This window comes from Chiloscyllium plagiosum, unplaced genomic scaffold, assembly GCF_037043375.1.
Source record: "Chiloscyllium plagiosum isolate Xiang-an unplaced genomic scaffold, Cpla_swu_hap1 HiC_scaffold_6, whole genome shotgun sequence".
Taxonomy (NCBI): Eukaryota; Metazoa; Chordata; class Chondrichthyes; order Orectolobiformes; family Hemiscylliidae; genus Chiloscyllium; species Chiloscyllium plagiosum.
Window position 1 is genome coordinate 24,333,823 of NW_028270144.1, and position 21,244 is coordinate 24,355,066.

General features: G+C 38.2%; 1 protein-coding gene across 10 annotated transcripts in view; it reads right to left on the bottom strand.

Annotated features, from left to right (window-relative positions):
- LOC122550511 (protocadherin-9) overlaps positions 1 to 21,244 on the bottom strand; it is a 707,310-nt gene that overhangs the window by 218,364 nt on the left and 467,702 nt on the right. For 4 of the 10 annotated variants that reach the window (XM_043691344.2, XM_087987939.1, XM_043691342.2 and 1 more), the window contains 2 exons: positions 12,132 to 12,542; positions 10,614 to 11,850 (listed from right to left, as the gene is read on the bottom strand). The exons of 4 other annotated variants lie outside the window; for them this stretch is intronic. In XM_043691344.2, the coding sequence (XP_043547279.1) occupies positions 11,048 to 11,850; positions 12,132 to 12,542 (1,214 nt within the window). In that variant the 3' untranslated portion in view covers positions 10,614 to 11,047. Of the gene's footprint in view, positions 1 to 10,613; positions 11,851 to 12,131; positions 12,543 to 21,244 lie in introns of those variants that run through there. 2 more of the 10 variants (XM_087987940.1, XM_043691347.2) reach the window with 1 other exon arrangement.

Below are 21,244 nucleotides of genomic sequence, written 5' to 3' on the forward strand. Positions count from 1 at the left end.
GCAAACGTGCAGATAATGTAGAAATCTAGCGCAAAAGATAGTGGTGGTGAAAGAGAGAAAGAGATGTAAAACAGATGTAAATTAAGGTTGAAAGGGAGAGTCAACCACTAAAAGTAGAGTAAACAAGACACAAGCAAGATAAAGCTGTAAGGGGACAGAGGTGGGGTGGAAGGTGAGAAGAGGGAGAGAATGTGAGAAGAATGGAGAGTTGCGGTCAGTTTCTGAAGATATGGAATTCACTGTTGAGATCTTGAGGCTGCAAAATACCAAAGATAAAACTGAAGTCTTGATACTGGAGCTCACGTTGTGCTTCATTGGACATTGCAACCAGCCCAGAGCAGAAATGCTAACATGACAGCAAGGTGGTTTTTGAAATAGCAAGCAACTGGAAGGTCAGGGTCATTCTTATGAACCGTGCAGAGGTTTTCCACAAAGCAATCACCTCATCTGTATTTGGGGGTCTCACCAACGTAAAGGAGATCGCATTGTGAGTAGCAAATGCAGCAGAGTAGATCAAAAGTAGTCCAAGTGAATGATGTTTTACCAGAAATGTGTGGCAGTGGCATGGGACGAGATGAATGGGCAAGTATTACACCTTCTGTGATTGAATGGGAAGGTGCTATTGGAGGGTGAGGAAGTGTTAGGATTGATAGAGGAGTGGACCAGAGTGTCATAGAGGGAGCAGCTCCTGTTGAAATGTTTACAGTGGATGGGAGGATGTGTTTGTTTGGTGGTAGCAACCTGCTGGAGTGAAGGGAAGGGGCAGATGATCCTTTGAATGTGGATACTCGCATTTTGAAAGCAATAATAACAGGCACTCTATCATTGTTCTGGGGAGGAGGGGAATGGGTGATGGATCAGCTATAGCTGAAGGTGCTGTGAACTACAATGTGGGGGAATCTTGGTTGACTAGAAAGGAGGTCATGTAGGAGACACCTCAGTGTCTCCTCAAGAACACCTTTCCTGAAGAACATTCCTCATTTTCATTGGTCACAACCAGGAATTTTCAGGCATCAGTGTAGATATTTGCCTGCTTCAGTTTTGCCAAAGACGGCATTGCAAAAGGACTTCTGAGCAGGGGTTGAAACCACAAGCAGGGTCCTGAGCTAAAATTTGATGATCATATTATCTGAGGCAGTCATGGTAATCATGGGGCTTGAACCAAGTTACAATATCCTTACCCCCGCCCTCACAAACATCATTGAAAGGCTGTGATAATTTCAAGTCCCAAAATGATGTCACACTAGGAAAACACTTGCAAAATGTTGGACTAGCACACTTATGAAGGGAAGTTTGGCTTGAAACAGCATATTGCTGTTAGACCCCCTTTACGTGACTGGATTTAGTGGGTATCTTGTGAAGGAATCAGTAATGGTACACCTCCAGTGCTTTGAGGTACGTTGTCCACAGTTTGGAAGCAGAGATGAGCATAGGGATCACTGTTGGCTGATAATCGATTACCTTAGCTTAGTTATTTTCCTCAGTTGCCTAGTTGTCTATTTGAGATGGTGATAGGGAAGTCTGATTGTTGTCCAGGTCTTTATGGTGTCAGACATATTCTGGTGCTCTTAAGACAGGTCCTTGAAAAATGTACCTTTTTACATCCATTTCACACCAAGAAAATAGTCAAAGCAAGGTCCAACTTGTATAACCTGAGACTTCAATGGTCACTGTCAGATTCTAAATCAATGATCATAAAATAAATTTGTTAGTGAAAATGCACTTGAACATTAAATTCAGCAGCTGAGTATGTCTATAATTCAAATGATTTTGTGTGAGGGATCAAGTTTAATATAATGTGAAAAAAAAAACTGGAAATATAGATTTGATTACTTAGGCCATGCCAAAATTGATTTGTTTAATCAACGCAGATGTGTTTTAAGCTTTGGCTATGCAGCATCTGATTGGCCAAAGCTTAAATTTCATCAATTTTAATTGATGAAATTGAAATTACTGCAGGAAATTCTCAGAATGAGCAACGCAAATGAGACAAAAATGCAAGCAGAAGAACAGAGAGAGATATGAAGCAATGCATTCTTTGGTCTTCCATTTGAACAGGGTCGAAAATTACTCTGGAAACTCAATGTTTTCCAGTTCACTGCATGTGTTTGAAACAACTTTTGCTAAGGTCTCTTCCTACTTCTAAGATCTGCACCTGTGATTTTATGAAACTTTCCTGATAACGTAGAATAAAGCACTATTCACATTTAAGGACACATAGTCACAAACGTACTGTAAAACCATGGAGAACAGAAAAAAATACTTGGATGCAGTTTTGCCTCCCTTTACGTTCCCTGTCACTACTCATTTTTCACAGTCAATAGACTATTCATGGTTTCTTGTGACTGTGTTTAAAGGTCTGTAAGGAAATGTGACAATTTTCTACCCTGACCTGTTTACACCATGCCAAAGCAATGTCTCTCTAAATGTGTTCTGACTGACAATTGGTACCATCTCATCAGTCTGTGCGATGTGTTCTAACAGGAGAGCAGTTGACAGTCTTGCAAGAAAATATTCTCAATGAAAATAATGGAATTTCAACATTGTACAAGAGTAAAACATATCCACAGCAAGACTGTAAAATAAAACCACTCCAAGCTGTTACACACTAAATGAAACAGTATAAATTCCCAATAATAAAAAGAAACCTTGCATTAATGTAGAACCTTGCATGACATCCAAAAGTACCTGACAGCGAGGGAAGTTCATTTGAACCATTGTGATTCAAGGGAAGCAGCACAATTAGCATGTAGCAATGTCCTTCAAACAACAATATAATCATGAACAGATAGCATGTTGTTTTGTGATATTGGTTAAGGGATACATATCAGTCAGGAGCTAGGTAGGCCTCCCTTGCTTTTCTTTGGACTAATGCCATTGTATTTTTAGCATTCACATAGAAAGTAGATTGATCTAAGGTATCCGAAGAATAGCTGGTCTGAGAGCGCAGGTTTCCCACAGTAGTGTACTTGAATTGTCAGCATAGCTTTTATATAATACAATACAATACAACAGACCCTTCAGTTCACCAAGCCTGTGCCAATTTGTAATCCTTATTTCGACCCATTACTTATTGCCCATGAGTGGTTTCCATCCCTATGTTTGCCTTCCGTTCATGTGTCTATCAAGGTACACTTAAAAAGCCGCTAATGTGTCTGATCCCACCAACTGCACTGGCAATGCATTCCACCACCCTCTGTGTGATAAATTTTCCCTGCACTTCTCCCTCAAACTTTCTTCCTCTCATCTTGAACCTGTACCCTATTGTAGCTGTCCTTTCCATTCTGGGAAAAAAAACCCGCTGACTATCCACCCTATCTATGCCTCTCATAATTTTGTAGACCTCTATCAGAACGCCCTCCATCTTACCAGTGACAACAATCTGAGTTTATCCAACCTCTCCTCATAGTTAAAATCCTCTACACCACACAACATCATGGTAAAACTTCTCTGCACCCTCTTCAAAGCATCCACATCCTTCTGGTAGTGTGATCAAAACTGTTTGCAATATTCCAAATGTGACCTAACTAAAGTGTTATGCAGCTGTTACATAACTTGCCAATTTTTATATTCGATGCCCCAGCATACTGTATGCCTTCCTGACCACTTTATCCACCTGTGTTGCCACTTTCAGGGATGTGGGAACCTGCATGCCAATACTCCTGCTATTTATTGTATATAATTTGATCTGAATTTGCTCTTTCAAAATGCATCACCTCACATTTATTCAGATTAAACTCCATTTGCCATTGCTATGCCCAAATCTGCAATCTTTCTATTTCCGGTTGTATCCTTTGACAATCCTCCTCCCTGCCTGCACTCCACCAATTTTAGTGTTAGCCACAAACTTAATAATCAGACCACTGACATTTTCCTCCAGATCATTTATATATATTACAAATAACAAAGGTCCCAGCATTGATCCCTGCAAAACGCCATTAGCTAATGATATCTATTCCAAAAAGCACCCTTCCACTGCTGCACTCTGTCTTCTCTGACCAAGCGAATTTTGTATCCATCTCACCAGCTCACCCTAGATCCCATGAGTCTCCACCTTCTGTACTAGCCTGCCATAAAGTACCTTATCAAATGCCTTACTAAAGTCCATGTGGACAACATCCACTGCCCATCTCTCATTAATCATTCTTGTCACCTCCTCAAATAACTCAATCAAGTTTCTGCACAAAATCCATGCTGCCAATCACTAATAAGTCCATTTGCTTCTAAATGTGAATAAATCCTGTCTCTCAGTATTTTCTCAACAGTGTCCGTCCACTGATGACAGGTTCATTGGCCTGTAATTACCTGGTTTATTTCTGTTCCTCTTCTTAAACAAAGGAACAACATTGGCCATTTTCTAGTCCTCTGGACCATCACTTGAGGTCAAAGAAAATGCAAAGCTATCGATTAAGGCCCCCGCTATTTCCTCCCTTGCCTCCCATAGTATTCTCAAATAGATCCCATCTGGCCCTTGGTACTTGACTCTCTTAATATATTTCAAGACATCCAATACTTCCTCCTTCATTATGTTGACATGCCCGAGATTATTCACATGCCTCTTCAACATCCTCATGGCCCTCTTTTTGGTGAATACCAATGTAAAGTGCTCATTAAGAACATATAATCTCCCTCCTTTATCCTTGAGTGATCCTACTCTTTCCTGAGCTACCCTCTTGCTCCTATTATAGAGGAACCTCAATTATGTGGCATTCAATTATCCAAATATCAGATTATCCGGCAATTCTGCAAGGTCCCAAAGCTTATCTGGCACTCAATTATCTGGAATGCAATTAACCAAACAAAATACTCCCTACCCATGTCCTTTGGATAACTGAGGTTCCTCTGGAGATATACAAAATGCCTTGAGATTCTCCTTAAGCCTGCTGACCAAAGTTCTCTTAAGTCTCGATCTCTGGAGGTATAAATTGAACTCATGACCTTTTCACTCAGATAGAAGAATGCCAGAAACTAAGCCTTGGCTTAAGTTAATGGAAAGAAAATCTAATTTCATGGATTCAGATGAAAATGAATCAGTTGAGTTTAATTTGCAGTTTATGACATGATCTGAACCCACCAATAGAATTATTTTCTTGCAATCATACCCATTCACCTCTTTTGTTTTCAGTATAATCACTCCCATTTGTCTACCATACTCCATTTAACTGCTGATAATTTTGTAGCAAATAAATAAAATCATTATTAAAAAATGCTTTATGAAATGGGATGAATATCCTTTTTCCATATAGCGTAGCTGGTGAGACAAATTTCACAAAAACATTAAATGATTGCAAGAGTGAATATAAATTGGTGTTAATAAAATCTTTTTAAAAAAAGGTACAAGAGATCACTTGGATTTCAGTAAGCAGCAGCAATCTGATAACACAAAATTGTTACACAATAGCCAATTAAAGCTAGCATATTTAAAGCCACAACAATAGTTTAAGAGAACTAAGGTTTTAAAGATTAATGTCAGTCACAGACATACAAATTCGGAGCAGAACATGTCCATTTGACCCTTGAACCTGCTCTGACATCCGATAAGGTATTAACTGATCAGATTGCTCCATGTTCCTGTCTACCCCAACCATTTTTCACCCTTGCCTATTTGGAATCTATCCACCTCTGCCTTAAAATAATTCAAAGTTTCTGCCTCCACCATCTTTCCAGGAAGAAATATCCAAAGAATCATGACCGTCTGGGAGAAAATTCTTCTTCTCACTCCTTCTTAAATGTGCAACTCCTTATTCTTAGACAGTGAACCCTAGTTCTGGATTCTCCCACATCAAGAAATATTTATTCCACATCCACGCTTGTCAAGACTCCTCAGTATCTTACATGTTTCAATGAAGGTGTCTCTTACTTTAGCCCATCTAACGATTCCTCATAAGCCACCCTGTCCATTCCAAATGTTAGTCATATAAACCTTCTCTCAACATCTTCCAACGCATTCACATACTTCCCTAAATATGGCAATCAATATTGTACATTGTATTCCAGATGTGGTCTCATCAATGGTGTAAACTCCTTAATTTTTCATTCAATTCTCCTGTCATAAACGTTAACATTTTGTAATTATTTGCTGTCCCTTCACACTAATTCATGCATCAGGACATTCAGACTACTTTGCATCCTCTTACCATTTAGTTAATATGCTTCTTTTTCATTCTCCCTGGGTGGCACAGTGGTTAGCACTGCTGCCTCACAGCGCCAGAGACCCAGGTTCAATTCCCACCTCAGGCAACTGTGTGTGGAGTTTGCACATTCTTCCTGAGTCTGTGTGGGTTTCCTCTGGGTGCTCTGGTTTCCTCCCACAGTCCAAAAATGTGCAGGTTAGGTGAATTGGCCATGCTAAATTGCCTGTACCCTTAGGTGAAGGGGTAAATGTAGGGGAATGGGTCTGGGTGGGTTGCTCTTCAGAGAGTCGGTGTGGACTTGTTGGGCCAAAAGGCCTGTTTCCACACTGTAAGTAATCTAATCTAAAAAAAATGGACAATTTTGCATGTTCCAGAAATGCAGTCTATTTGCTAAATCTTTGCCCACTCATTTAACCTATCAATATTCATTTGTAGCATCCCTACTTTCTTCTCAGAACTTATTTTCTGACCTGTCTTTGTGTGGTCAGTAAATTTGACAATAATATTTTCAGGCCCTTAATCCAAGTCATTTATATAAATTGTAGAACATTGAAGCCTCAGCACTGATCTTTGTAACATATCACTCAGTACATCTTGCAAACCAGATAATGACCCATTTATGTCTATCTCTACTTCCTGTTAATTAATCAATCTTCTATTAATTTCTCCCTGCATGGATAGCTTTCATCTCCCACAATAACCTTTGAGGTGGAATCTGAATAAATACCACCTCTAAATACAAATACAGTCCATCCACCAGTATCTCTTTATCCATAGCAGTATTACTTCTTCAATAAACTCATTGGTGGTTATGTGGATTGATTGGAGAAGCTCAGTTTGTTTTCCTCAGAGAAGAGAGAGATTTGACAAAGGTGTTCAAAATCATTAGAAGTATGGTTAGGGTAGAGAGAGAGAGAGAGAGATAAACTGTTCTCCTCAGCAGAAAGGTTGAAACCAGAAAACACCAACTTAAGATTCTTGACAAAAGAACTAATTTCAACATGCTGAAGAACTTTATTTACACAGTGAGCAGTAAGGATCTGGATTGTACTACCTCAGTATGTGGTGGTGATAATTACAAATGAGGCTTTCAAAAGGAACTTGAAAAAAAAATCTTCAATGTAGAAAACAAAGGCTTTGCAGAACTAATGTGGAAAAGGCTGGACACTGGATGAGCAGTGTTATTGTTGGAGAACTATATGAACTATTATAGAAGAACCTTGCCATTAATTGACTCAGTGGATAAAAGCACACATTGAGTGCAGTAATGATTCACACAGGTTAAGATGGCTCTCTGTCAAATCCCTGTTCTGAACTCAGTGATCCCTAGCAGATGACTGTGGAGCCAGACAGGAGTGTAAATATATGCTCCCTCCCCAGTTGTTAACTACTAGATTCACATTGAAAAGTATTTGTATGGCTGACAGGTAATGTTCAATGCCATGTGAAGGTATTGTACATCTCATGGTTTGGCCACTGTTCTCTCACACCATTTTGAGCTCACATGAGCACAGCGAGCAAATGTGCACCTTCATGTATTTAAAAACCTCAATGACCATGAAAGAGAAAGCAATAAAACAAAACTGGATAAATCAGCAGAAGCTGTAGTTAAAGACCATAGTAGGAAAGTTTGCCAGCCTTTGAATCTGGAAACAGAGCAGCTATTTGACAGTACTTATCTATTTTGATTTTCAATGTGATTCTTAATCTGATAACAGTTTTCTCTCAGAATTCTGTGCTCTTCCAACTCCACTCTCTTGTGCAACCTGACTTATTTTGCTTCACCAAACTCTGGAATTAATCTTTTCACTTCTCATTCATTCTTTTAGCTCCTGTCCTAATGTATTTTTCTTTGGCTGGGTGTAAACCTTTGGCTGTTTACACCGTTGTAAAGTGAGGTCGGATGCTTTATCATGTCAAATGTGTTAAAATATATGAATTGTTGGATGTTATGAAGTATCACAGGAATTAAAATCTCTGTATCTTTCAAGCTGAACATTAAAGAGCTTGTAACAAACCACCACAACTTTGTCCAATATGCACATCAAGACGATACCCGCATTATCACCACTGAGACATATATTGCAAACCAGAAGGTGCAAGGTATCCAAAGATGTGCAAGTTAGGTGAATGGCCATACTAAATTTCCCATAGTGTTCAGGGATGTGTAGGTTAGATGCATTAGTAAATGTAGAATAATAGGGTAGGGGAATGGGTCTGGGTGAGCTTGTTGGGCTGAAGGGCCTGTTTCCACACTGTAGGAAATCTATGGTTCTGCAGGGATTCTATACCTTTTTTAAAGATAAACTAAAATCATTTACTTAATTATCTTTCCTCTTCTGTGACATTCCAGCTGAGTCTGAGTCCTACATTACCAATGAGATTCCCAAAGTATTTCATATTATGAGTATTGTACTAAAAAGATCAAGAGTAATCAGTTACCAACTTTTAAGATCCAGTTGCCCCATTAAGGATTCTACTCTCAAGCTCTCCCCTCACCTGAGGCATGGTGACCCTCAGGTTAAACCACCACAAGTCATCGCTCTCTAATTAGAAAATGGCCCTCTGGTAAGATTATGGTGACTTAACCCTTAACCTAAAAGCACCACGAATAGAATGTAATTGTTTTGAAGTAAGTACAAACTAATCTTTTTTTTCTGCCTATTAAGGTGCAGGAAACACGCAGTGGGCACTCAAACATTGCTTCAATTTTCAAGTCAAGGGGAACATCAAGCATTCCCTAAAGTTTAGGATAAACAGGTTTGAATAGAAAATAAATTCCATCCCAAGTGGAAGAAGGCAGAATCATAGCCTTTTATGAAGTAAGTGTGTTTTTTGGAGATTGAACGGAAAACTCCTTGGAGTTGTACTTGCATGACTGTGATTTTGATATCCCTTGCTAAATCTTGCAAGACAGTCTCACAATCCTCATTCCTCAAAGGCCTCATGAAGGGCTTTTGCCCAAATCATTGACTCTCCTGCTCCTCGGATGATGCCTGACCTGTTGTGTTTTTCCAGCACCACATTCTTGATTCTAATCTCCAGCATCTGCAGTCCTCACTTTTGCCTAGTCTCAAAATCCACCGAATTATTGAATTATTAGAGGACAATATGTTCTCAGTTAGAATTGGTGGAGAAATCTTTCCTCTTGTTCTGCAACTATGTTTCACTAAGCAGAGTAATTTTTAAAAAATTTTTCGTAATATAAACAGCCACAATCAGACTAGTTGTTACCATTAATAGAAAACTGCTGGAAAAGATGATGACGTGCAGTTGAATTAAATAGAATCTACTGCACAAAAACAGGTTAATTGATATAACTAATTTTTACTAGACATTATGTTACACGTAACTCTCCTCCCCATCTTACCTATCATACCTTATCAAAACGTTCCTCTATTCCTTTCTCCCTCATTAACTAATTAAACTTCTTTTGCAAGGTACCTGTAATATTCATTTCAAGTACTCCAACTCCATGTGGAAAAATGTCACATTCTCACCACTCTTTTGATAAAAAAATTCTCTGAAATTCTATATTGGATATATTAATGACTATTTTATAACCCAGAGTTACGGGCACTCCCAAAAGCCAAAACATCTTCTTCCCATCTCCCCTATCAAATCGCTTCCGAATTATAAAGATTTCTATAAGCAACCCCTATCTGTCTCATTTCTGAAAAAAAGAGCATCAGGCTGTTCAGACCTTCCTGATAGTTATGACCTCCCAGTTTCATTAATATTCATGAATATTTTAACTGAGCCTCCTTTGTTTCTCCACGTGTTTTGTATTATGGAGACGAAAGCTATATATGGAGACCAGAGCTTGGGTACTGAAATTAACTCAAGCAGCACTATATAAGAGATGCTGAAGCCAGCACATAGCATAATTCTTAGAATGACAAGGTCATGTAGCAAACAGAATCAGTTGTGTTTTTCTTAATTATACATGTATATTTTAAAGCCTATTATCCATATGCTGGGTATAAATGTTAATCAACATGTAGAACTCCTGATATGAACTGGAGTCTGTGTATATGCATGACAAGCCTCATTTTGGAGCGTAATGAAAGACTAATTTTCCAAGCATAATAACTGGGGAATTAAATATACTTAGGAACATTTTAAATTATCTACAACGAGAAGAAACTTGGGTTCATACGTTTTATGTTTTTGTCTAAACTCAAACCATATCAATGCAGCCTTCTCACTAAGCTATGTGAAAGAGCATAATTTTAAAACATACCTCTGCAAACATATGATCATGAACCTGTGAAGCTGCAAAATCCAAATTGCACGCATTGTTAATAATATAAGTGAGGCAAGAGGCAGAGGACGAAAGACAATTGGACAAGACCAATAACTCTAGATACCGCAGGCTGCTTTGCCACTTGGGAGCTCATGTGTAAAATTTAAGACGAAATAGGAAAGCAAGAGATAAGCATCATGGGTTGAAGCAAGCACAGGACAAAGAGAGACTGATATAAAATGTTTATTCCATACACAACACATATAACGATGAAAAGATGAAAAAAACGAGTACAAAACCTTGATTCTGAACAACAAAACAACACAGGTAATGATAGATGGTTTTCTTTTATTACAAACAACATTAATAATTGTGGAAGTGGAAAACATTTTCACAGAATTCCACATAATATTAGACATGTTAAGCTAGTGCGTCTAAATTTTATATTATATGCATTTTAAATGATGTTCTACTTATTACAAAACTGCAACCCTTATACTAAGTCCCAATGTTAAATACGTGCATGCAGGAATTATTTGAACCCAATAAGCTATTGTCTAAATGGGTAAAACTAGGTAAAATGTATAACCCAAAATCTAAGTGTATGTATGTTCAAATAGCTACATACACACCGTCAACTCCACGTACCCTTTATTTTCAACTGATTTTACCAATCACTGTCTGAAGAATTTTGAGAGGACTCCTCAATGGACATACTCTCTGCAGAGTCCCCATCAGGATCAACTGACACTTCGATCACTGTATCATTTGACGTAACCCCAGTGTCACTGGATGCAGCTCCAGTTTCATTGGATGCCACTACAGTGTCACTGGATGTAGGTGGGGTGTTATTGAGGGTAGTGACATTATCACTTGATACAGTTGTTGTGTCACTAGATGCAGCTCCAACATTTTCCCCCAGATGCCTTCCAGTCAGCATGGAGGTCTGAATAGCCACATCTCTGCGTGGCAATGTGGAAAAATGATGGAGTCTCACAAGAGTGTGCATTGCACCAATCAGAGACATGACATTCTGGGACAAACGGGCTCCACGGTACTGAGAGGCATTTTGTAATGTGTTTATGTCCCTATGTATGTGGTTGAACCCACGTTGCACAGTGCTCACAAGTGTATCTAACCTACGACATATGGGACAAAGCTCCTCACCATGTGCACTTTGAGTGTGTGATGGAAAAGAGGAATTCACAGCACCTGTTGCATCTGGCTGATATGTCTCTCTTTGCTCTGATTTCTCTGAGGGTGGCACTTTCATGTAAGCTGCTGCTTTCCATTGCCCACCTGTACAGTCTTCTTTCTGTTCCCCATATGAACCTTGTTGTACCTTGTCAGTCACTGCACCTTCCATGGCTACTCTAGGCTCCTGATGCTGGGATGGCATCTTCTCCTCCTCCATGATCACAGTGGTTTGTTGTTGCTCTGATCTCAAGGGTTTTGAGGTGCAACAATCACCTGGGAAGATAAAAAGACAGGACCTTGGCTTACTTGATGATGGACTCTGTGTAATTTGAAGGATTAGTTCACAATAACGCTTTGCAAGCCTGTACAAAGGATTTGTACAAATACAGGCTTTGTATTCTTGGCTTTGAATACAAGAAAGCTGGCAAGACATTTAGATATGCTTTGAAGGGCTCACATACATAATCATTGCAATGCATGCTTAATGTTAATAGCTGAGTCTGTGATATCTGCCGCAAGCAATGATGGGTTTGATAAAACAATGCAACACTCACCAGAATCACTTGAGTCAGAGGACGCATCAGGTCCATGTTCCACAAGGTGGACTATCGGGGCCACTTTTTCTTCCTCCCATGTTAGGACTTTCTGTTTTGCCACATCTCTGTGCTGGACTGTCCCTCTCTTTTTGTTAAAAGCGACTTTTTGTCGAGCACCAAGTCTTAAGTCATTGATGCGCTTTTGACAGTCCTCGGTTGTTCGTGCTACTTTGGAAATTTTGTTGACTTTTACAACAATGACGTCCCAGCCACGTCGGTGACCCTCACTAGTGTGCATTTTGGGATTCGTGGCCAGGAATATTCTTTGTAACCTTGTGAAATGTTTCACAAGCATTTGCATAGCCAACGTGGAGAATTTAACCTTCTGCAGTTTAGCTACTGTGGACACCATTTTCGTCTGCTTTCCGCCTGTGCGGAGTGGAAAGAAAAGTCATTTGCAAAGGTCAAGTGGCTTCCTTGCGGAAGTTAAAGTGGTAATTGTCAATTATTTGCAGCTGAATTCTGAACTTGTGACTTTTTTTTCTGTTGGCAGAAATACTGCTTGTATTTTCCACACCAATCATCCTTGTGGGTTATGAATGACATTGTCAATTTAATGTTAATTTAATGGGTAGTTTTTTTATTCTAAACTAAGGCAACCAGGAATTGTATTAATATCTCCTAAATAATTATAGTTAATGTCCTTGTAAGTCACAAAGAAAGAAAATATGGTTATCCTATCAATTCTCAATGAAAGAAGATGATGGACTTGAGTGTAATGACTTTCTATTCTGCCTCTATACTCCAATTCAGGTTATATTTAAATCCAGGTTCCAGGAGAAATTTGATAGCTTGATAACCCAATGTATCATCCAGCCCAAATAATTACATTCAACAACAGCTTGGCTTCCATCCAGAAAATATTGGATTTTAAAAAATCAAAGAAATCAATAACAATTTGAATTTAAACAATGCCCTTAACTTGGTAACAAAACTCCCAAGGAGTTTATTATTAAAAAATCATCTCACTGGATAAATTCTGATCTTATCCACATTCTTATTCACTCACACAATGTCTTGTGGCATGCTATGAAATTCAGAAAATAGTAACAGATGGATAATATATGGAGACCATTTTTTAATCTTCATTTATAGAGTATTCAATGCTCACTTCATATTTTTGTTTTGATCTTGCAGTTTGTTTGGATAAAGGGTACCTTTAAAGTGTCCTGATGTGAAAGTTAACAGAGTTCTTGCTTTATTAACTAATTTGTCATTATAACACAATACAACAGGATGTAAATTGAGGACATATGTTTGCATGTGTTTAAAATCATGGCACAGGATCACAATTGCATTCTGTGACATTTTATATAGAAACTGCAATGTTTTAATATATTGGCCTAGATTTTCTGGTCAGCAGTGAAACAATGACGTTTACTGCAGACTTTAATCAAAGTTGCCAAATAAAAACGTGAAACCTACAGAACCTGGTCATCCCCTTTCCCAATGTCAGATTAAATCTGGCACCAAGCCAAGAGAAAGTCAAGCCATCCAGCAGCAGTGATATCATCAAACAGGTATGAAGCCAATTATATCAAAATGTTTAACAGTTGGTCAGGAAGCCAAATGTGCTTTCACTTTTAACTTAACATTTCAGTTAGCAAAATAAATGTCTTTGATAGAATGAAGATAAATGCTAAAACAATGATAAACCATTTGAAAATAAATTATTTTCTTAAGAAAATATTTTAAAGTGCAGATTTTTTTGTGTCATTATGAACAATCTCAACATTCCCCTAATGCAAAATTAGCATCTCCAAGCAGTGAGGGCAGTTAGCATTAATGATGAAATTTGTACACAGTTACAAACCCTCATCCAACAAGGTGTAAACTTTTCAAGGGTTTTCACAGAGAGACGAACAGCGACAGGATGGATGTTCTCATCAATAGAATTGTTATCCATTGATTGCAGTTTGCTTGTGCCTCAACAGTGCACATTCAGTACGCATGTAGATTCACTGACAACAACTTCTGAATTTCTGTGTCATTCTATGGATATACACACACTCCAGGAGTTGCTTACAACGGTGGTGGAGTAATGAAGACAAACACTGACAATTCTGTTATCGCCACCACTTCAAAATCCAGACCCGTTATGCATCAAAGAGTGTTAGTTCAGCAAAGATAGTGCAGGAGGGAAGGCTTCCAATTCCTGGGCCATTGGGATAAGCTCTGGAGCAGATGGCAACTGTCCAAGTCAGATGTGTTGCACCTGAACAGAGCTGGAACTGAATTATTTTGGGGCATTTTGCTACTGTTGTCAGGCAGGTTTTGTACTAACTCTGTAAGAGTATGGAAGAGATTACTGGAGTTTAATAACAGCATGTACAAAGTACTGCGTGCTCAGGAAAGATAGAAAAGAAAGAAAAGGATGAGGGTTGAGGAAAACATTGCAGTACTGGTGAAGTAGGACGTCTTGGAGGGCGAGAGGGCAGAATAAGTCTGGCTAGAACTCAGCAATAAGGGGGATTCAATTATATTTCTCAGTGTAGTTAACAACTCGTGAAAAAGGTGCAAAGAAATAAATCTGCAAGGAAATTACAGAGAAGTGGAAACATTACAGTGTAGTTACATTAGGGGATTTTAATTACCCAAATATAGACTGTGTTGTGGTAATGTTAAGGGCAGAGAAGGACAAGCGTTCAAAGGTTGTGTTCATGAGAATTTCCTCCAGCAGTGCATGATCAGTTCAACAAGAAAGGAAGCACTGTGAAGCCTGGTTCTTAAGAATAGGGTGGGCCAAACAGACCAAGTGTCAATGAAGGGACATTTAGAGGACAGTAATCCTCCTATCACAAGGCTAAGGATGACGGTAGAAAAGTATAATGGGCAAGCCACAGTAAAAATAACTAACCAGGGGAGAGCCAACATCCATGGGGCCAGAAGGGAGCTGGGCCAGAGAGAACAGAGCCAAAGATTGGCAGGAAAACCTGTAGCTGAACAATGGGCTAACTTTAAAGAAGAACTGGTTTATATACAGTCAAAATATATTCCTTCAAAAGGGAGAGTTGGAACAACAGATCCAGAATTCCCTGGATGAAAATAGAGAGAGAAATTAAGATATGGAAGGAAATGTGTACTTATGAGAGGTGTCAAGTAGTAAACATAAATAAGATCAAAGCCAAGAACAAAATGTTCAGAAGGAAAGTGGAAATGCAAATAAGCGAAACAAAGAGGAAATATTAATAAAAAGGTTTTGGCACCTAAAATAAAGGTGATTTGAAATATCTTCTATAGGCACATAAAAACGGTGGTAGAAGGAGGAGATGGGTTTATAAACAGCCAAAACGAGGATTTCCATATGGGGTTAGGCATCTATCAGAAACAGAAGTTTCTGGAAAAGCTCAGCATGTCTGACAGCATCTGTGAAGAGAAATCAAAGTTAACATTTCAGTTCCTGTGAGCCTTTTTCGGGTCACCAGACCTGAAATGCTAAATTTGATTTCTCTTCACAAATGCTGCCAAACCTGCTGAGCTTTTCCAGCAATTTCTGTTTTTGTTTCTGATTTTCAGCATTCACAGTTCTTTTGGTTTTTATTTGTCTATCAGATGTTACTCAGGCCATGGTGATAGAGGAGGAACCTCAGGCACGAGAGGGTTCAAATACTGTTAATAAAGACATTTTGAATAAGCTCCGGTGCTTAGAGTTAACAGGACATTAGGACCAGATGAGATGCATTCAAGGATATTGCAGGAAGTGAGATTGGAAAATGCAGAGCTTTGGACCTGGACACAGATGTGTTGCCAGAGAACCAGAGAACTGCAAATGTTATGTCCTTCTTCAAAAAAGTTTGTAAAGAAATGCGCAGTTTAACTTTAGTACTGGGGAAGCTGCTGGAAGTCTGCTGAGGAATCTGAAATGATATATTATGATCGAAAGAACATGGAGAAACTGTATAAATTAAAAGGTACTACTCGAAAGGATAAGCAGGAGCCGAAAGACCAATGTGTAAGTCATTTGAGGTGGCAAGATAGGTGGCGACAGTGATTAGTAAAGCGCACAGTAGCTTAGATGTTAATAACAGTGACATAAAATACAAAAGCAGGAAGATTACGCTGAAACTGTATAAGTTTGACTTCAGATGGTATATTCTGTCAAATTCTCAGCACTACACTTGATGATGAATGTGAAGCAATGGAATACAGAACAGGTTACACAAGATTATTTCCAGAGGTGAGAACCTTAGGTTATGGAGATAAATTAGTGAAGTTCACAGAAACATTGTCAAACAATATTTGATACTAGCTCACATAATGGGATATCAGGACCACAAAGGGTTAGGTTTGGTAAAGCATCAGCAATATGCAGAGAGAGCGAGGGTTAAGTTCAGGATTAGAATTTAGGTGGAGTTACAATTAAGTTTAGAGGCTTAGTCAGGAAATTCTAGCGCTTAGGCCTATGTTGTTAATCAGGGAGTCTGAAAATTAGGGATGTGACCAATGTAGAAGACCAAAGTGTTGTAAGGCTGCAGGTTAAGGAGAGACTTGGAAGATTTGGAAAATATACTCAAAGTCTTAAGATTGAGGCATTGTTGGACCAGAAACCAAAACGAGACAGTAAGCACAGGACTGAGGCTTGTCACAGAACTTCAGAGCAGCAGCCCTCTAGTAATGACATGCAACTCAGCAAACCAGCTGTTTCATCCACAATCCAAACTTTCAAAATCAACTTCTGTTTTAAGATTACAATTATCATCACCAAGGCTCTAAATATGTCAAATCACATTATTTCCAAGATTCTTTCCTGAAGAAGGGCTAATGCCCGAAACGTCGATTCTCCTGTTCCCTAGATGCTGCCTGACCTGCTGCGCTTTTCCAGCAACACATTTCCATCTCTTATTTCCAAGATTACCTGATTAACCAGAGAAGGTAACCTGATCTAGGTTAGAACAAATTTAATGCTGCATTAATCAAAGGTTTCATCAGTTGAAACTTCAGAAACTTCTCTGAGCAGTCTTAGGATACAGTATTGGCACAATATGACAGTGGTTAATCATGGTTATTTTTCTTACATTGAGGATATGTCAACATTGTTCTAATGTTGGCATATCTTTACAATCCAGTTACAGAAGTAGATTTTGCATATATGCAAACTGATTAATATGACATCTGTGAGCAGTGGACATTTCTAGAATTTTTTTGCCTTTCACATTACCTGACCAGAGGGAATTCTTTCGAAAAATTGGAACATATTGCTTTAAAGCTGTAGTGAGATTATTGCCAAGTTAGCAAAATGATCTATATATAGATAGTAAACCAACTGCTCTCACCAACAAACTAGAAAGAAACTGATTTGTATTTGTTAAAGAACAGAACATCTACTGTGGTAAAACATTGCTTATTCATTCTCAGATGAATATTCAAGTACAAGGATAGCTTGAAGACACATGACATATGTGCAAAGAGTGGGATTGTCAACCAGTGTCACCAATAAGACAAACCACCAGCCACATCATTAATTATGTTAGCTCCCATAACTTGACTGAGTATTCAACTATAAACTCGGCAATCAGTTGCCAAGGCTGTCACGGCAGGTTAACTGTACTGCATGTTCTTTTCTAGTTAGGGAGCATGTCATAAGTGAGCATGTAGAATAAGCTTTTTATTTTGTCACAAAGTAGATTGACAGTTGTGAAAAGGAATTTCATGTTGCTTGGTGGAATGGTAAGAATGACCATTTAAGGTAGAAAACACTCCAGTTGCTTACTTAAAATATCTCCCTAAGCACACTTGAGGGGTTGAGAATTATTAATTTAAAAAGAGCTAATCAACCATTTGAACTTCAAGCTGAATTTTCATTAAGTCCGCAAGACACTGGAGCTATTAAAATGGCAGACTGTGTCTGATTCTGGGATTCCCATCCCCATTACCAGACATGGGGTAAAGGCGCAGATCCCTAACCGGAGCCTGGATTCCCAACCTGGCCGGCTGCATTGCAGAATAGACATCTCTTAGCTGCCTGCAATTTTCCTGGAGTTCAACCAGCTTTTCTTTAATTTATGGTTAACAGATTTCAGAGGTGTCATGAAACAGAATCTGAGATCTAACACCTCTCAAAGATAAGGTTAAAAGATCTTGGTCATGTTCCCCATGATCCTCCTTGCCAAGCCATGGTCCTTCCATGCCCATTCACCTAGTATAGATTACGAACAGAACTAACAAACCCTGGAATAATAATGGAAAGTGTGAAACTATTTAGAAAAAAAACACTCATTGATATTATTTTGTAGAAACAGGTGTTTCTAGAACCCAAAAGAAGCTTCAAAACAAACAACCAACTGAGGTATCAATGGGAAAACAAAACTTCACACATCTCATACATCTTAATCTTGCACAAATAATCATTGGGACATTGTCAATAAATCTCACAACAAAGAATAACATAACCACATAAAGATGTCAATGAAACAGTGTCAACTTTTCTCTTCAGCTGTCAAAATGAGACTCCTGCAGAGTTAATCCATTTATGAATCGTAGGGGGACCATGGGGTGTTGGGTAAAGAACGTGAGATTGAATGTTGCAGGGCCTGACTATTTTTATTATAACCAGGAAAAGTTCTAAAGAATCAAAGCAGGCCTTCTAACAAGCACACCTCAGTGTTCACCCACCCCCATGGTAACATGTTTGCTTCTGAGGTCAGTTGCCATAATTCTATCCCATAACTGAACATGGGTTTTGTGTGAACAGCTGCTTCAAACTGAGGTAGGTCTGCTGAGCAGAGAAATTTTCTAACTCAAACTACCAGGTAGTAAAGATCTGGTTCTTTGCCCTTTTTTAATGATACTTTCAGTTTCCAAAATGCTTTACAGCCAGCAAGGGACTTCCAAAGCATTATGACATTTGTGATAATGGAAACATGGTATTTTGACAGCATCTACCGAAGAGTAATGACCACAACCGTTCATAATTTTTTGTAAAATTTTAGGATGTTTTTCCATATGTAAAATGATTTACTTCACGAATCCAAAGAATGGAAAATGTTTCAGATGAGCATCCAAACTCAGAATACACTTTGCTGGTGGACAAAGTTCTGGAGCTGGACTTTAATTCAATAACCTACAATGTACTTGAAAATTGTAACTTGACGGTTAACCAACTGAACTTTCATCAATCTGAATGTCAATTCTGTAGCATTTTATGCTTTTTTGCTCTTTCAGATATCCAGCATTTTCAATATTAAATTAGCAAAGTTGATTTTCTTTGATATTAAAACAGAAAATGCTGCAAACACTCAGCAGGTCTGGCAGCAACTGCAGAGAGAGAAAAAAGAGTAAACATTTCAGCTTACTGAGGTTTTTGTTTCTGTGTTCTTTTCTATTTTGCTCCCAATCTGTTGGATTGTAATTTAAATGATATCTTCACGTTATTGTTTAAAAAATGTATCAGTCCATTACATTCCTATTACTGTGACTGTGCTGGTGTGAATGTTTTTGAATGTTTTGGAATACATGTTTTAAGCATTTTTTAAAACTTTTTATGATTGTTGAGTTGTAATCTAGATACAAACAATGTCATTCTATCATTTAGGCTGGTACATATTGTTGATATCTGACCTAGTCTTTTTGCTTATCATATTATTGTGACATCAGAGGTGGGTTATGCATCATATTAGCTGTAATAGTTAGAGTTCTGAAGAAGAAATATGAATACAAACATTCACTCTTGCCCTTTCCACACCTGCTACCAGTCTAGCTGACTTTCTACGGCACTTTCTGTTTTAATTTTGACTCCAGCAACTGAAATCCACATCAGCATTTTGCCTTTGTTGTCACTATAGTATTTCATACCCTAACAACTCATTCATGTTTCAAATTCTTTCACGACCTTGACCCTGCCCCCATCTCTATCATCTCCTTACAACCCTCTGAGACCTTTGAGTTCCATTAATTTTGAACTTTTGCACATGCAGTCAGATCTTCTATAACACAATGGTTGCATTCTCGTGCAGCCCACCATTATAGAAAAATCATGCTTTAGAAACAGCTTTTAAAATGTTTGGTGATGTAATCACATTATAGCCAACACACATTTTGAAAGTTTGCACTTTAGAAACAACGTCCCCAATTTATCATTCACGTGACAGCGGATTTGCGTTGACGAAATGAACGTTAAAGCCAAACAACCTGTAATATACATAAAATCACAAAATCCTTTATCTGGTTTGATGCACCGTTTTGTCTGATTAAACCTCATGTGAAGTGCTTTCAGGTAAGTACTATGTGCTAACCTATCCAGAGTTAATCCCTTAAAAAACACCACAAGATTATGCAGTAATTAGCAGACAGCTGTTTGAGAGCTTACTATGTGCAAATTGGCTGCTCCATTTCCACACAAAAAAGTTTTAAAATAATTCATTTGTTTGTAAAGTTTTTTGGCATGCGCAACTGTTATGAAAAGTGTGTTTCATATGTATTTCATTATTGTAATTTTTGGATTTTGGTTTTGTGTTATTAATGTGTGTCTGAACTTAATAAGTTTAGTATTTCTCTAGCTACAGCGATTTATTTAAAACAGTTTTTTTGAGGCTCAGCTTTAGAATTAATGGGCTTTTACATACATTATACAACCAAACAAGATAAATAATCTCCAGTTTAGAAGGTCAGGAATGGGTTTTTACACTTAAAGGAAACACATAGATTAGTTATTTTTTAGTTTAACTTTGAGTTTTGAATGTTGAAAGATATCCTGTGATATCTTTCCATGAAGATGGCTGGATTGAGCAGTGCTCCTGTGAAGGGTAGGATACAGTGCAACTAAATTATCTGAGAGAGGAAAGTATTTGTCCCAGAGCAGAGGTTTTCATATAAAGTAATAAAGAGATTATCAGAAGCTGAGTAATCTTAAATGCAGGCGCATTATTAGCCCCGGGAAGAAATTTTGTGTAGTTCTATTCTTTACGAGTCACTTAAACCTATCAAGTTGCTATGGACAGGGATTTTAGTGTTTTTGGTACTAAACAAGGTGAATGTTTTGGTATTGTACCATGGGTTTCTTTTGGGTACTACACATTTTTTTTCCCAATTTATAAAGAAGATTTTTTTTCGGGAGTTATAGGATTATACTTTTA